The 18,514-nt window shown below is 39.4% G+C and overlaps 1 protein-coding gene across 2 annotated transcripts in view; it reads left to right on the forward strand.

Annotated features, from left to right (window-relative positions):
* The window catches only part of LOC140197687 (5,6-dihydroxyindole-2-carboxylic acid oxidase-like), a 30,014-nt gene that overhangs the window by 1,783 nt on the left and 9,717 nt on the right, over nt 1–18,514 (forward strand). For both annotated transcript variants that reach the window (XM_072258011.1, XM_072258010.1), the window contains exon 2: nt 8,910–9,114. In XM_072258011.1, the coding sequence (XP_072114112.1) occupies nt 8,910–9,114 (205 nt within the window). The remainder of the gene's footprint in view (nt 1–8,909; nt 9,115–18,514) is intronic.

Here is an 18,514-nt window from a genome sequence, read left to right on the forward strand (position 1 = left end):
AGTTGGGTACTGAGGAGTGCGGTAGAACAAAGGGATCTGGGAATACAGACCCATAATCTTTGAATGTGGCCTAACAGGTAAATAGGCTCATAAAGAAAACTTTTGGCACATTGGCCTTTCATAAATCAAAGTATTGATACAGGAGTTGGGATGTTAAGTTGAGATGGTATAAGACCTAATTTGGAGTATTGTGTGCAGGTTTGGTCACCTACCTGCAGGAAAGATTGTAGTAAGATTAAAAGAGTGCAAAGAAAATTTACAGGGATGTTGCCAGAACTGGAAGACTGAGTTATAGGGTAAGGTTGAAGAAGTTAGGACTTTATGCCGTACAACATAGGAGAATGAAGGGAGATTTGATACCAGTATATATATCAGGGGTATAGATAGGGTTAATGCAAACTGGCTTTTTCCACTGAGTTTGGGTGAGACTAGAACCCACGAGGTCATGCATTAAGGGTGAAAGGTGAAATGGTTAAGGAAAACATGATGGGGAACTTCTTCAAACAAGGTGGTTAGTGTGGAACAAGTTGCCAGTGGAAGTGGTGGATTCAAGTTGGATTTTAACAGTTTGGAAATATTTGGATGATACAGGTATGGAGGGCTATGGTCTGGGTCGATGGGATTTGGCATATTAATAATTTGGCATGGACTAAATGGGCCAAAGATCCTGTTTCTATGCTGTTGTGTTCTTTGACTCCCCTATGACCAATGTTTTGTTTCCTCTTTTGGAATCTTGGTTTTTGTTTGCCAAATTCTAAAATTGTCCAATGCCCATGTTTGCTGTTTTTGTGGTAACACTTAGCCTTTCAATGTAATGATTTGTTTAACTTGTTAGTCACAGCTTGATTTCCCTTCCTATTGAAGTTCTTTTGGCCTTTTACTATGATATAAATTTGTTGTAAACTGTATTCATTCTTTAAATGTTGGCCATCTTTTGTGTACAGTCATGCCTTTTTAATATAATTTGCTAAACTAGCATTGCCAAGTCATTCCTCATAACTGTGACCGTAATGTTATAGTGGATGAGGAACAGGAAGGAAATGCCTGCTCCAAGATGAGATGCCACATTAGTGGTTTTTCTGCAAGATAAGATGTTATGGGTTGATGGAAATTGATTGAGTAATTGCCTGAAGCCATGAAGGCAGAAAAAAAGTTACAAGTGAATTTAAATCTGTTTGAATATTGACAAATGCTGTGCAGAAATTGATACCTGGGTTGTTTCTACTTTTATTAATCTAGATTTTGGGGGTGAGAAAATGATCTGTAAATAGCACATTAGGCTGTAATAACAGGGCTATTCAGCACAGAAGGAAAGACACAAGTGGTCACAGCTAGAATGCTGTACATGTTTGTTCTATTTGTATGTTGGATATTTGGAGGAGAGGACTATAAACTAATTACCACTTAAAAACTTTTCATAAAATGGTGTAAGGCTAAAGTTGTATTTTAATCATTTGTACTTTTTAACAAACGTGTATTTTTCACAGAATGTGGTGGTTCGTCCCCACTTACTGGCAGAAAGTAGTACAGCAGTTAAACTAACAGCTTATCATCTTTCTAATTTCTCTTTGGCTAAGTATTACCCACAAGATGTATGTGTGTAATCATTGGTTTATTTTATCTAAGGAATTGTTATCTCAATTATAATAGGAATGGATTTTTCAGAGGCACCATCTTTATTCTCTTTAATCTTTGCTGTTCATTCACTTCCATTTTTTTTCCACAGCTCTTTGTTTAGTTTGGTTAGTATTTGTATGTTTGAACATTAAAACCATTAAGAATTAAGACTGCCATTCACTCTTGACTTCTGGAAGAACTGTAAGGATCAGAAAATAAGCAAACTGTAGTGCATCATGATTGCACAGCAGCTGAGAAGGCATTGTCTAAGCTTTCAAGAAACAAGTCTTGAGTGCATGGTAAAGAAAGCACTGCGCTGGTTATATTAGACCCATAAAGGCAAAATGGTGTGCGATATTAGCAGTGTGTATTTTCCTCTGGAATTCTGATCTTCATATTGTGAAATAAATTTGTACATCAATTTTAACTGATGGGACAATACAAAACAAAAAGATGATCAACAAAAAGAAACTAATTTAAAAAATCTGAACCTGGCCAATTATGACAGAAGTTTGAAAGTGACTATTCATGCAAGAATTCCACACTTTTATGCCAAACAGTGGATAAAATAATGTAACTTGGCTTCCTGTTACTATTTTCTCTACTTAGAGAAATGGAGCCAAAATAAATTGGAGTTGAGCTGCACATTAGTTGTGATTTCATGCCAGGGCAGAATAGATTGAGTGAGTTAATGGCATAATCCTGTTCCTATGTAGACCCTGGACTGCTGTAATGATCATAAGTAGAGAGAATGAATCTGTAAAACCTCTGTCACTTTGCCTGGGTGATTAAAATTAATACAGGAAATTTAAAGTTACCTGGCTTTCATGAGAAAAATTTAACCTCAGCCAGATCTAGTACCAACTCTCATTTTGAAAGCTTTCACTTAATTGGCATTAATAACTTGGTAAAGCTGCACAGGATCAGTGTCCTCATTGTAGTCCTGATAACATCCTTGTGAGTTGGCAGTCCACTTCATTTCAAAGTTACTACACAATATTCCAGATTGAGTGGAGTGAATGGAGTGTACCTTCTCTCTTTTCCTCTAATTTTTGGAGGTTAGCACTCCAATTAGCGTTTTGTTCTTGACGCCTGGCCACTAATACTAATGATCTTTAAATTGCACGTGTGTGTGTGTGTGTGTGTGTGTGTGTGTGTGTGTGTGTGTGTGTGCATGTGTATATGTATATATATATATATATATATATATCTCAACCTCTGCAATTTCTAACACTTCAAGATTGTTTATTATCATTCTTCAATACATAAGTATAAAGGAGAACAAAATGATTGTTACTTTGGATCCGATGCAGTATTTTTTTAAAAAGCACTTTGTACAAAATGCTAAAAAACCCACAAAACTATAAATATAAAAACAATCTTATAAAACCCAATGTACGTAACTTGTATGCTTAGACTGATTATAGGTATATAGTGATGATAGATGATGTGTATGTAATAGAGGTGGGGTGTTTTAATGGATGGACGTGTTGATCAGCCTGAAGGCTTAGGAAAGTAAGATTTTAAGTTTAGTGGTTCCTCATGTTAAAATGATTACAAATGCTAGATTTTCAACTTAGTCCAAACCTGTTAAAATCATGCTTGTGGTGATGTTCATCTCCTTAATTTGCTGACTTAACCTATCAATGTCTTTGAAATTTTGTTCTCAACTACGTTTGTGTATTACTGACTATGTCTCTAACTATTGTAATCAACACTACCCCTAAGTCAGTAATAAATATTTTCTAAATTTGAGACCTGCATCAATCACTACTACCTTGTCTGTATGCATACCCACTGGGCTGACTCTTGGTTCCTGGGAGTTTCCAGTTGTCATCTTCACATGGCTATATTCTCCAGAGATTGATGTGGAGGTTCTATCATGCTGGACTTGGTGTGGCTTGAGTAGTTGCAGGGGAATCAACTGCAAACTGAGGTGCAGTCCTTGACGTGTCCCAAAAACTATATACCCTATTTTCCACAGCCAACCAGTTTCCTAATCCAGTCACTAACATCGATCTATACTTTAATTTTGATAAAATCCAGAGTAGAAGCTTTTTATTATTTCTCCCAAGAAGTGTGGCTATAAATGAACTGAGAAAAATTATGTATTGTGATTTAGTTATCACAGACCCAATTGAATGGTATAGATTTGTGTTCATGACAAACTGTCTAGTTTGTGATTTTTGTATTTGGCCATGCTTTGATAAGATGGGAATAAGTGTACTATATAGAGGTATACAAGCTAGAATACTTATGAAATGTTCAAGTCAACAAGAAAGATCAAAGGACACAAAGATTACTAGATTCTAAAAGGTCAATGAATGTGAGGGCACTTTATCTGAATGCCTGTAGTATTCAAAACTAGGTCAATGAACTTGTGGCACAAATCATTACAAAGGAGTATTATTCACTAGGCATTACAGAAACGTGGTTGCAGGGCAGAAATGATTGGGGATGAAATATCCCAGGGTATTTGGTATTAATAAAACAATAGGCAGGAAGGTGAAGGAAATGGGGTAGCACTCTTAAGTATGTAATCTCGGTAATAGTGAGAGAAGATGCAAGATCCAAGGAGAAGAATGTTGAGTCCATCTGGGTAGAGATTAGGAATGGTAAAGGGTGGGGGGGGGGAAACGCTGGTGGATGTTGTCTATAGGCCACTGAATAATAACATTGCAGTGGCATGGGTGACAAATCAAGAAATATTTGATGCATGTAATAATGGCATGGCAGTTGTCATGGGGGCCTTTAACTAGCACATAGATTGGGCCTATCAAGTTGATTGAGTTTGTTGGATTCTGTTTTGATCCAAGGTTCTTTTACTTGTCATGAATGAGGCATAAAACTTGTTGCTTCATGATCATTTTATTAATTACTAGGAGAACAAATGTAACGACAGGAAAAGACAAAGAAAAGAATAAGATGGTGAGCCAATGTGCTCCGCTTTTTTACCATAGAATCAAACTGGTAAATAAGAGTTAACCAGTCAAATAGCCTCCATTCAGATAATGTGATACACAAGAAGCTTCCAGAATAATACAAAACTATAACCACTAGGAATCACTCTGAACAATTGTATATACTGTACATGGGTATAAGAAAATTAAACTGCAAAGAAAATAACAATCTAATCCAACAGGATATCTGATAGATTTCTTGAACAGCATGTTTATGAACCTACAGGGAAAATGCTTTCATAGATGTGGTCCTGTGCAATAAAACAAGTAAAATTAATGGTCTTGTAGTTAGATATCCTCTTGGAAAGAGTGACTACAGTATGACTGTATTTCTTACACAAATGGAGGGTGCAGTACTTCAATCCAAAATGAGGTATCATACCAATAAGGGATACTACAATGGAATGAGGGACGAGTTGGCTAGTGTAGACTGGGAACATCTGCTATATGACTAGGCAATTGAGGAACAATGGAAGACTTTCAAAGATGAGAAAATCAGCAGTGCTGGAAATCCAAGTAACAAGCACAAAATGCTGGAGGAATTCAGCAAGCCAGGTAGCATCTATGGAAACAGTTGACATTTCAGGCTGAGACCCTTCATCAGGACTGGGGAAAAAAAGATGAGAAGCTAGAGTAAGAAGGTGTGGGTAGGAAAGGAAGAATTCCAAGGAGGGAGGTGATAGGGAAAATTGGGAGAGGAAAGAAGGGTGAAGTAAAGAGCTGAGGTGTTGGTGAAAGAGATAATGGGCTGGAGAAGGGGGAATCTAATAAAAGCGGGTAGAACACCATGGAAGAAAGGGAAGGGGGAGACCTGAGGAAGTTGATGGGCAGGTAAGGAGATGAAGTGAGAGAGGGAAACAGGAATGGTGAAGGGGGAGGCAGGGCAGTTACCCGAAGTTCAAGAAATGGATATTCAGGCCATCGGGTTGGACGCCATCCAGATGGAATATGAGGTGTTGCTCCTCCAACCTCAGTGTGGCCTTGTTGTAGCAGTAGAGGAGGCCATGGACTGACATGTTGGAATGGGAAGAAGAATTGAAATGGGAGGCCAGTGATAGATCCACTTTTTTTTTCTAGCAGACAGAGCATAGGTACTTGCTGAACTGATCTTCCAACCTACACAGGGTTTCACTGATATACATGAGTGCACATTGGGAGCACCAGATACAGTAGATGACCCCCAACACTCACAGGTGAACAGTCACCTCACCGGGAAGGACTATTTGGGGCCTGCAATGAGGTTACAATCAGAATTTTATAATTGTATGAAGAGTGGAAAAGGGTGGCTAAAGTGAACATGGGTCACTTGGAAGGTGAAAAATTAATATTGGGTAATGTAAGGCCAAAGCACTCAATGACCATTTTGTGTTGGTTTTTGCAGTGGAGGACATGTCTAACGTGCGAAAGAGTTGTTATGGGCGTGATGCAAGGTGAGGAGTTAAATACAGTTGCTGTCACTAAAGAGGTAGCAAATGAGAAAACAAATGGGCTTAAAGCTTGACTAGTACCCGGACTTGATGGGATGCATCCCAGAGTACTGAAAGAAGTGGCAGAGGTTATTGTAGACATATCTGTGATAATTCACCAAACAAATCTGACTGGATTCTGGGCAGGAGCCAGCAGACTAGAAGACAATATCATGTCCCTGTTTTTTTTTTTAAAAAGAGGTAGGCAAAAGGTAGGTAACAGTCGGTCAGGTAGCTTAAAGCAGGCAGTTGGGGAAAATGTGTAAAGCAATCATTAAGGAAGAAGTCGTGTTACATCTGGATAGAGGTGATTCCATCAGGCAGGTTCAGCACGGATTCATTAATTGCAAGTCCTATTTGACAAACTTGCTGGAGTACTTGGAGGATATAATGAGCCAAGTGGATACAGGGGAATAGGTGGAAGTTGTATACTTGGATTTCCAGAATAAGGTGCTGTATAAGACTTGCCTATAAAATGAGGATGCATGGAGTTGAAAGTAATGTGTTAGCATGGATAAAGGATTGATTAGTTAAAAGAAGAGAGTTGGGATAAATGGGTGCTTAAAACATTGAGGAAGATTGAAACATCAAAGCCAGTTTTCAGCACTGTCTGCCAGCCTTTCTCTTACTCGCTGCTGCAGGGTGAAGGTGTCTGCATGTGACTATCTCTCACTGGCTGCTCCCAAAGGAAGGCCCTTGCTTTCCAATAGTCTCTGTGTCTTGTCGGAGGATGGTACTGAAGATCAGGGTCTGTAGTTTATGAATTGGACTGTATGGACTCCTTCAATTTTAATGTTTATATATTTCATGTTTTTGGCTGTTTTTTCTTGATATTTGTGTGATTTGTTAGATTTTTGCAGGTGGGGATGTTAATGTTGCTGTTTGAATTATTTTGTCTTTTGTGTCGGGAGAGAGTTGATGTTTTCCTTTTGAATGGCTTTCATGGTTTTTGTCTTGTGGCTGTCTGGAGAAGACAAATCTCGGTTGTATACTGCGTACATACTTTGATAATATACCTGAAAACTTGAACCTTCTGTAGTTGACATCAGTGGTGAAAGCAGTGCTGCAGGTGTCCGTGCTGGACCCTGCAACTGTTCATGATATACATTAATGATTGGGTAGAGAATATCAAGCATAGTGTATCTAAATTTGCAAACAACACTGAATGGAAAAGCAAATTGTGGAGAGCCTGCAGAGTGGTATAGATAGGTTAAGTGACTAAACAAGGGTCTGGTAGATGGAGTGCAATGTTGGTAAATGTGAGGAATGTTATTTTGGAAGGAAAAATGGAAGCTCAGATTAGTATTTAAATGGTGAAAGATTGCAACATGTTGTACGGAGGGACTTGGGAGTGCTTGTGCTTAAATTACAATAGGTTAGATTGTAGATGCAATAGTTTATCAAGAAGGCAAATATAATATTCATCTCCAGTACTAAATTAATTGAAATTAAGAGCAGGGAGGTTATGCTGCAACTGTACAGGGTACTGGCAAGGCTACACCTGGAGAAATGTGTGCAGTTTTTGCCTCCTTATTTGAGAGAAGATTTACTGGCTTGGGAAGTGGTGATTCTGAAGTTGAGGGGGTTAATCTAGGAGGAGGGATTGAGTTGCCTGGGCTATACTTGCTGGATTAAGAAAAATGAGAGGGGATCTCACAGAAACAGAAACATACAAATTATGAAAGGAATAATTAAGATTACAGGCAGGAAAGTTGTTTCCACTGGAAAGTGAGACTAGAGTTGGGAGACATGACCTGAAAGTTTGGGCAATTGATTAGTAGGAGAAACTATTTTCCTAGAGAATAGTAAATCGGTGGAATTTTGTGCTCGGGGAAACAGTAGAGGCTACCCTATTAATTGTATTTAAGACACAGTTAGACAGATTTTTGCATAACAGATAATTAAGGGTTACGGGGAAAAGACAGGTAGATGGAGTTGAATCTATGGCCAGATCAGCCATAATCTTATTGAATAGCAGAGTAGGCTTGACAGGCCCAATGGCCTACACCTGCTTCTATTTCAGAATTTTTTTGTGTTCTTACTATAAATTTGCTCATAGATTAGCATTAGTAAACATTTAACTGAAAGCTATCTGGTCTGGTAAATTTAGTGGCCAAAGTTCTTGAACACAAGAGTATCTAAGACTATAATATTAAAGATTTTGATTTAGTGGAAAGCATAAAAGATTTGTAGTAGATTATGGTGTGTATTGTAACCAAGGTTAGACGATCCAAGAGGGAGTTTGGACTTGCCTGTGCATAAGGATAATCTAAGATACAATAATTGAATTAGCCTGTGTAATGTGATTGGAGTGCTAGAAATATTATAAACATTTTTATAGCACTGTAACACAAGATTGACATGCACAGGAATTAGGAGTTGAGAGCTGGGGCAGATCAGCTATGATCATCTTGAGTAGTGGGACAGGCTTAAGGGTTGTGTGATCTTCTCTGGCACCATTTTATTTTTGTATATAATTTGGTAGAAGGAAAAGTACCTGCTTTTTTGTGACAAGCAAATAGTGATTTAATACTCTGAGTACATGATTTCAGTTGTAGCTAAGAGAAGGGCTGCAAAAATAAAAATAGCTTCATGGAGGATGCAGGACTATTTCAGCAATGTGTGGATGGATATGTGTGAGAATATAAAAATTGGAGTGGACTTGTATAGATACTGTTCTGTCTTAACCTACATAATAATTGGATAGGAATCTTGTAGAAGTTGGGTTTAGGAGAACAACTCTTACTGTAAAATCAATGCCAAAACAGTTGGTTGGAAATCATAATTTCTAAGTGAATGATGTATTGTATTTTCAAGTTTATTTTTTTAATGTCTGATTTTCTGGATTTTTTTTTTGTCATTATAGGTTATGTTGGGAGATCCGACCTTTGCTCTTCCATACTGGAATTTTGCTACTGGCAGAAACACCTGTGACATCTGTACAGATGACTTAATGGGAGCCCGAAGCAACTTTGACCCTAATCTTATAAGTTCTAACTCTGTCTTCTCCCTGTGGCGTAATCTGTGTGAAAGTTTAGAAGATTATGATACATTGGGAACTATTTGCAATGGTAACAACTTTAATAATATAATGGAATTAAATTGGTCTAAAAGAAATCCTGAATACCTGTCTTTTGGATAAGAGAATGAATTTGTTGCCCCTTAAGGGGAAATTCACAGTAGAGGTACTAGGACTTGATGTTTAAATCCCTATGGTAAATCGGCACTCTTGATGTTGGCAGTGGGCTTGGAGTGGTGACAAGGAGGGAGGGTAGGTACGTCATCAGGGTCATCAGGTGGGCACCCTCCTTTGACGTTTCGTTGATAAGCCCACAATGTCTCCAGAGGGCTCAATGTTGCTACCAGGCATCCCAGATACACCCCCCTCAGTTCCATACCCTCCTGTCTTCATCTTGCAGCCCAGTTGTTGTCTTTCCTTTTAATCCAAATCCAATTGCTGCTTTCTTCTGCTGTAAGTATTCCTACATCATCCTTATCATCACTTTCTTTTCCCCAAGCAAACACTGAGGTACTGGAGAACCACTTTGAAAGTCTTAAAATTACAAGTTCAATACACAAAATTGAGTCAGGGCCTTGGTTTTTGAAGGCTTGACTTTTCATTGTAATTTGAGGGATTTGAACTATAAGGAATATGTTGGGATCCTAAATGTTTGAAATCCAATCCCAGCAAGTCTTGAACTCTGGTTCATTTAAGATAAAGGTGGGTAAATAATCTGTTTAGAGAAACTGTTCACTATTATGTTTGTTTGCGGCTGAACTCAAATTCAATTATATATTTTTAGATAAATGGGAGATGATGGGGCTGCTGTGATTGGTTCATATCATCATATATAGAATTTGTGTGTTCATATCCATCACAACTAAATGCCACATAAATTCACAATGTATCTTGACTGAGGTATGTCGATTAAAAGTAAATGATGTGCAATCACTCACATAACTAAAATATATTTATTCTGATAAAGCTCATGACAAAAGCAATTAAAAATCATGTGGCTGAAAATCAAAAATAACAAACAGGAAAATGCTCAACAATTCAGGCAGCATCTGTTAAAGGAGACCTGATACTTCAGGATGATTACCTATCTAACTGGCAAAAGAAAAGAAGTTAATTTTATGTTTCAGAGAGTTTGGGGTAGGGATAGATCGAACAAAGCTTTGATGTCTGATTGGGTGAGAGCAGGTTTGCGGTAAGGGTAAGCTGTAGAGGTCACCTATTTGATGGATTAAAGGGGATGGTCAGAGAGAAATCAAACCAAAGCTGTTTAAGCTGAGGACCATCAGAGTGAAAAGAAAATGAAGGACTGGAGCAGCTGTGACCTGCTGAGCAAGTTGAGCTGTGCCAATGGAAATATTTTTTTAAATTTGAGGCAGTAAGACAAATTGATGACTTTATTTTTTTTTAAAAAAAGGTTTCAATATTGACAGTATACAAGTTACCTGAAATTGTGTAATTCAATATTTAGCCTGGAAAACTTCATGCTGGACAAAAGATTAAAATTTGAGGTTGAAGCCTGCATTGCATTTCATTATAGAAGGTAGGAGGTCACAGATCCTTCAGGTTAGGGTGGATGAACAATGAAAGTAGAATGCAACAGGTACGTCCTGGTCCCCACAACATACTGAATGCAGATGCTATACTATTTCCATTTAATTTTGCTCCTGCACAGGAGACCATTGTGAGTACTGAATGCGGCTCACTCACTTAGAAGTGTAAGTACACCATTCTCCATCGAGAAGCACTGTTTGGGAGGAAAGGGAAAAGGAGGCATGTTTTCTGTGGTCATGTTAAAAAAAAGTGCTGCAGAAAGGGGAGCCATAAGAATAGTGCAAGTTATCATTCCTATGCAATACCAAAAAGAAAGGGAAAATGTGTCTGACAAAATGTTGTTGATGCTAGTGGAAATTGCAAAGCATGACCCATTGGAAGAAGGTACAGAGGTGTTGTCTATAACTGGAGAGTGAATTAGCACTAGGAAATCGGGATTCTCAACAAGGTGGAGGGCTACAGATTTCCCACAGATGCAAGTAGGAACAAGCAGGATCACAAGAAAGAGTGAAATTAAGGTAGGAAAAGTTTAGTGGGATAGGAGTGTACTGAAACTAAGGGTCTTCCCAGGAGATTCCTGCTTGTGGATCTTGAGAAGGTGGTTTTGCATGACTTCAAGACTATAAAGCTATAAGTTGTGGAGGAAAAATCTCCTGAAAACATGAGATTTAGATTATGAGGACACACAGTCCTCTTTGATTGTCATTTAGTAATGCATGCTTTAAGAAATGATACAATGGTTTTCCAGAATGATATCACAGAAACACATGACAAACCGACTTAAAAACTGACAAAAAAAAACACATAATTATTACATATAGTTACAACAGTGCAAAGCAATACCGTAATTTGATAAGAACAGACCATGGGCACGGTAAAAGTCTCAAAGTCTCTATAAAGTCCCATCATCTCACGCAGACGGTGAACCTCCAGCGCCGCAAACTTGCTGATGTAGCATCCTGGAAGTATCCGACCACAGTCTGACTCCGAGTCCGTCCGACCAGTTCTCCGACACCGAGCACCAAGCACCATCTTTGCCGAGTGCTTCGACCCTGGCCCCGGCAACAGGCAAAGCCGAGGATTTGGGGCCTTCCCCTCCAGAGACACTCGATTGCACAGTAGCAGCAGCAGCGAAGCGGGCATTTCGGAAGTTTCTCCAGGTGTTCTTCCAAGCTTCTCACGGCTGTCTCCATCAAATCAGGATTGTGCACGGCCCCCTAGTTAACATATACAATATCATTCGGAACAGCCGCATGCGCTGCGTCGCGCTGCCATCTTCTCCACCCTCCAGCAATGATTCTTCATGATCTGGGAGACAATAGCCTGATGTTCAGTGTTGGGTCATGGGAAGTATGTGGATGTGTCTACTTGGTCTCTGGGAGTGATATCAGTTCACTTGACCACAATAGCACCTCCTTGATGATACTGATGTTGATCCTTGTATGGAATACTGTAAGTTCAGAAGAGGGTATGTTTGATTGAATGAAATAATAAAGATGGTCATTGTTACACTAGAATATTTTAACAGTTGGATCTGGAGAGACCCCAAAGCCATTGTGAAGGATCTAGATGAATTAAATTCTGGAGATGGGCTCCATTCAGTACATGTCCTTGCTGAATTTGTGATGGAGGGTGATGAAGAAAGCTACCAGGAATATGTCACTGTTGTTATTAAAAACATGTAAGATTTCAATTGGGTAACTGTGAAAATAAGCACATTTTACAAGCAGTAGCATTTTTAGAATGAATGTTATACCTGGTGACTGAATCCACTACAGGAGAGAGCACCTGCAGAATGCAAGTTCTCGTGAATCTCTTACACCACTAGCAATAGTTTGGGACAATTTATCTTCAGATCAGAGTTATAATTTTAAAACTGGGCTAAGAGGTAGTCCAGGTATAGCCTTCAAAATTGGGTGGTCTTGATGCTCTCAAATCCCATAAGTAGTGCATTTTCCATAGAATAAAATAAGCTCAGTTCCCAAGGGGACCAGGAATATAGAACCAAAGTTTTGCTGTTTGGCATGTGCTGGTCGAAAAGCAATTAATTCTCAAACTAAAGTGTTGTTAATGACATTATGGGTGACATATCTAGATGATATCCTGGAATGCATGCTTACCATCAATAAGTATTAGCTTATTATTACTAATGAGTAGAAATGGAGGCATCTTTACCCAGCCATGTTACAGTGTAAAATTGAGAAGTGAACAGGCATCTCATCCACGTGCTGGAGATTATCATTGTACAAACACCAGAACCAAACCCTCATCAGCTTTCCCATAACCGTTCCTGCAGTTCCATCCCACGGTCAGGAATATTACCTCCTTGGCTTGAAAAGTTAGATGTATAGCATATTTTATCAGAGTTGTGTGTTCGAAAATTATTTTGAGTTTCTTGAATGGAATTTAGATGGGGCCATATCCAGATTCATTTTGGTCATATTAGAAATTCAGCCAAGCACATCTGCCTATGAATTTACCATTTTGCATCTGACTATACGTCTGCTTCATTTGTGCTCAATTGGTGTATTTTCAATGCAAAAATACTCAAAAGCATTTCCAGAGAAACTAGGATGTGGTTTTAAGGGCATATATTATGGTGCATTGCTGGAACAAATCAGTCGTAATACAGTATCTACTCTGCAATGTAGGACACCAATGGCACCCCAACCCCAATGAAATCCTCTTAGTTCCACCTTGCCCCAGTGATTTAAAAACATCATTCTTGATCTTTGGCCAATTGGCCCAAGCCTTTAGACTAAAATGACCCCAGCACTTGTCATCCTAACTTTAAGGTCCCAGGTTTTCCACCTCCCCAACCCTGGCTAAGTCCCAATTTCCCAGTCAGCCTTGGGACTCGGGCTTAACTGAAGTTTGCCTCAGTGGGGCCCATAACCAAAACACTTCCTTGGTATGTTGGACAAAGACACTATTCTACAGATTCTAAGGTACATGACAAATTCTAAGCAATTATATCTTGCTTTAACTCTTATTCATAAAAGGTAGAAGCAGGTGTCGTTTATTTGTCCCCTTGTGTACTCTGCCGTTTAATAAGGTCATGGCTGATATCTTAGTTCAATGCTATTCACTTGCAATCTCATGTCCTGATATCCTTCATGTCCAAATATCAAACGTTTCTATCATTCTGTCTCAAAGACATTTAGCAGTTGCATCTCTCTTCAGCAGAGACTATGAGCATACATTATAAATGAATGAAGAAACTTCCTCTTATTGCTCTTCTGAATGGCATATACCTTATTTGGAGATACTGACCCCCTGGCTCAAGGCACTGCTGAAAGGAAACAATTCTGCATCTATCTTATCAAACCTTTGAAAACATTGTAATGTCAATAACTTTGCTATGTACATTTTCAGTTTTGATCGTATGCAAAGCATAAGCTTCAACAAGCGGTTTCTCTTTCAGTAAATGTTTACTCCTTTATTGAGTATGCTTGCATTCTCCTGACATCTGCCCATGCTGCATTGGGTTTTTAATGCTAACTGTCTGTCATTACATGAAACTTTCCAGGAACTGGTCCTAAGTGACTAAGTTGTTCCTTACTAGTTGTTATCAATTGCATTTCTTTAAAGATGCTGTGATTTCTTTTTCCCCAAGTATATGATATGCAAGTTCAACCTTCTCATAAATACTAATTATAGCTCCATTTGGGTATGAAGGCCCAAAATGACAATAAAATAATTTCTTCTGGTCTCAGTCGAGATTTTGATATCAGCTTCAAGCTTCATTTACTCTGAGCTATGAGTGCGCTCTTAGAAGTACAGTAATTAAATAGCATAAATGTATTAGGAAACAATGCTCATGAGTAAATGGAAGTCTGTTCAATGTACTATATTTAGATAATTGAAATGCACCTGAAATTAATAAATGAAACAAAGGTGTTAAAAACAAACAATATAACACAATTAACAAGACTCAATTGAGCGTATTAAATTCATAAGGTGGGGACGACTGCAGTGATCGGGTCTCCGGCACTGTGTTTGGTGCTGTGGCTCAGAAGGGAAGGAAGAGGGAGCGAAGAGGACTGCAGTAGTGATAGGGGATTCAGTAATTAGAGGATTAGACATGAGATTCTTTGGACACTATAGAGACTCCTGCGTGGCACGTTGCCTCTCAGGTGCCAGGGTCAGGGACATCTCCGATTGGGTCCACAGTATTCTAAAGGGGGAGTATGAGCAGCCAGAAGTCATAGTAGATATTGGCACCAATGACACAGGTAGGAAATGGGAGGAGGTCCTGAAGAGTGAATTTAGGGAGTAGGGTAGAAAACTGAAAAGCAGGACCTCAGGGTAGTAATCTCTGGATTGCTACCTGTGCCACGCACAAGAGGGTAAGAATAGGATGATTTGGCAGATTAATCTGTGGCTGAGGAGGTGGTCCAGGGGGCAGGGTTTCAGATTTCTGGATCATTGCAATTCCTTCTGGGGAAGGTATGACCTCTACAAAAAGAATGGGTTACATCTGAACCTGAGGGTGTCTAATATCCTTGCGGGCAGGTTTTCTAGAACTATTGGGGAGGATTTCAACTAATTTGGCATGGGATAGGAACTGGAGTGTTAGAGCTAAGGATGGGGCAGTTGGCATACAAGTAAGAGTAGAGTGTAGTGAAACTGTCAGGAAGGCCAGGCAGATGATGGGGGGGGGGGGGGGGGAGGGAAGAATTGCAGTCAGTGGAGTAGTGTAACACGGGGACAAAATCAAAAAGGGTGACTGATACAGCACTGGAAGTGTTATATTTGATGCAAACTCCATACAAAATAAGGTTATCTTATAGCACAGTTAGACATTGGCAGGTATGACGTTGTGGATATCACTGAGTTATGGCTGAAAGAAGATTATAGATGGGAGCTTAACATCCAAGGCTACACATTGTATCAAAAGCATAAAATAACTCAAAGTCATCATGGTTTCTGTCAAAAGAAATCTTGCCTGACAAATCTGGTAGAGTTCTTGGAGGAAATAACAAGCAGGATGGACAAAGGGGAGGCAGTGGATGTCATTTACTTGGATTTTCAGAAGGCGTTTGATAAGGTGTCACACATGAGGCTGCTTAACAAGATAAAATCCTGTGGTGTTACAGGAAAGATATTGGTATGGATAGAAGAATGGCTGACAGGCAGTGAGTGTGTCTTTGCTGGTTGGCAGCCAATAACTAGTGGTGCTCCTCAGCAGTCAGTGTTGGGATGCATTGTTTGTCAATGATTTAGATAATGGAATTGATAGGTTTGTGGCAAAGTTTGTGGATAATATGAAGATAGATGGAGGGGTAGGTAGTGCTGAGGAAGCAATACAGCAGGACGTAGACAAATTGGAAGAATGGGCAAAAAAGTGGCAAATAGAATACAGTGTTGGGAAATGTATGATAATGCATTTTGGTAAAAGGAACAGTAGTGTGGAGTATTATCTAAATAAGAGAAGGTTCACACATTAGAAGTGTAGGGGTCTTGGAAGTCCTTGTGCAAGACTCCCAGAAGGTTAATTTACAGGTTTAGTCTGTGGTAAAGAAGGTAAATGCAGTGTTGGCATTTATTTTAAGGAGAATAGAATATAAAAGCAAGGAGATAATCCTGAGCCTTTATAAGACACTAGTCAGGCTGCACTTGGAGTATTGTCAACAGTTTTGGGGTCCGTATCTCAGGACATGTTGTCATTGGAGTGAGTCCAGCGGAGGTTCATGAGGATGGTTCTGGGAATGAATAGGTTAACATATGAAGAGCATTTGGCAGCCTTGGGCCTGTACTCACTGAAATCTAGAAGAATGCAGGGGTGTGGGGGAAATCTCATTGAAATGGGGGTACAGCCTCAAATTTGAGGCTGTACCCTTTAGAACAAAGGCAAGGGAGAACTTTTTTTTAGCCAAAGCATAGGAAATCTGTGGAGTGCTCTGCTACAGACTGCGGTGGAGGCCAAGTATGTGCATCTATTTAAGACGGAAGTTGATCATTTCCTGATTGATTAGGCTGTCAAAGTATTTGGCGAGGAGGCAGGTGTTCGAGTTTGAGTGGGATCTGGGAGCAGCCATGATGGAATGGCAGAGCAGACTGGATGGCCTGAATGGCATAATTCTGCTCTTTGTCTTATGGTCTTGTGGACAGGCAGGTCGGCGGAGGGACTGATGTGTCTCTTTTGGTAAAAGTATGAAATCAAATTCTTAGAAAGGAGTGACATATGGTTGGAAGGTGTTGAATTGTTGTGGGTAGAGGGAACTTCAAGGGTAAAAACTCCCAGGTGGGAGTTGCATACAGTAGCTAGGATATGGGCTACCAATTACAAAGGGAAATAAAAAATTGCATGTTAAAGGGCAATATTATGATAGTTTGGCAGGATTTCAATATGCAGGTAGATTGGTAAAATCAGGTTGGTGCTGATTTAGGATCCCAAGAGAAATTTGTAAAATGGCTACAAGATGGCATTTTACAACAGTTGAGCCCACTATGGGATCAGCTATTTTGGATTGGGTATTGTGCAATGAATGGGATTTGATTAGGGAGCTTAAAGTAAAGGAGCCCTTAGGAGCCTGTAATCATAATATGGTAAAATTCATCCTGCAATTTGAGCAGGGGAAGCTAAAGTCAGATTATCAGTATTAGATTGGTGTAAAGAGAATTACAGAGACATGAGAGAGGAACTATCCAAAGTTGATTTGAAGGGGGACAGTAGCAGGGATCATGCAGATTAGCAATAGCTGGAGTTCCTGGGAGGAATTAGGAATGTGCAGTATAGGTAGATTCCAAAGAAATAGTAGTGTGCTAAAGAAAGGATAACAGAACCTTGGCTGACAAGGGAAGTCAAAGCCAACATAAAAACAACACACAGGGCATATAATAGTGCAAAAATTAGTGGGGAAATTAGAGGAACAGGAAGCTTTTAAAAACTTAACAATAGGCAACTAAAAAAAGCCATAAGGAGCAAAAAGATGCAATATGAAGGTAAGCTCGCCAGTATAATCAAAGAGGATACCAAAAGTTTTTTCTCAGAGATATAAAGAGTAAAAGAGGGGCGAGAGTAGGTATCGGACCGCTGGGAGATGACACTTGAGAGGTAGGAAATGGCCAACCAACTGAAGAAGTATGTTGAATCAGAATTCACTGTGGAGAAGGCACTAGCAGTTTGCCAGATATTTGAGTGTGTCTGGGGGCATAAGTGAATGCCGTTGCTATTACTAAGGAGAAGGTGCTTGGGAAGCTGTAAAGTCTGAAGATTGATAAGTCACCTGGACCAGATGGCCGACTCCATAGTATTCTGAAAGAGATTGTTCAGGCATTAGCAATGACATTTCAAAAATCAAGAGTCTGGCATGGTTCGAGAGATTTGAGGAATTGAAAATGTCACCCCAGTTCAAGAAGGAAGGGAGGCAGAAGAAATGAAATTATAGATCAGTTAGCCTGACCTTAATGGTTGGGAAGATGTTGAAGTCAATTTTTAAGGAAGTGGTTTTGGGGTACTTGGCACATGATAACATAGGCCAAGGTCAGCATAGTTTCCTTGAGGGAAAATCTTGTCCAACAAATTTCTTGGCATTCTTCAAAGAAGTAACAAGCAGCATAGACAAAGGAAAATTGGTGGATGTTGTGTAATTGGGTTTTCAAAAAGCCTTCGACAAACTGCTACAAAGGAGTTTGCTTAGCAAGGTAAGAGCCCATGATATTACAAAAAATGATACTAGCATGGTTGGAGCATTGGCAGGAAGCAAAAAATGGGAATAAAGGGAGCCTTTTCTGATTAACACAAAATGCTAGAGGAACTCAGCAGGCCAGGTAGCATCTATGGAAAAAGTACAATCGAAGTTTTGGGCGATGGTACTCTTTTCCTAGATGCTGCCTGGCCCGTTGAATTCCTGCAGCATTTTGTGTGTGTTGCTCAGATTTCTAGCCTCTTCAGA

This window comes from Mobula birostris, chromosome 5, assembly GCF_030028105.1.
Source record: "Mobula birostris isolate sMobBir1 chromosome 5, sMobBir1.hap1, whole genome shotgun sequence".
In the NCBI taxonomy this organism is placed as follows: Eukaryota; Metazoa; Chordata; class Chondrichthyes; order Myliobatiformes; family Myliobatidae; genus Mobula; species Mobula birostris.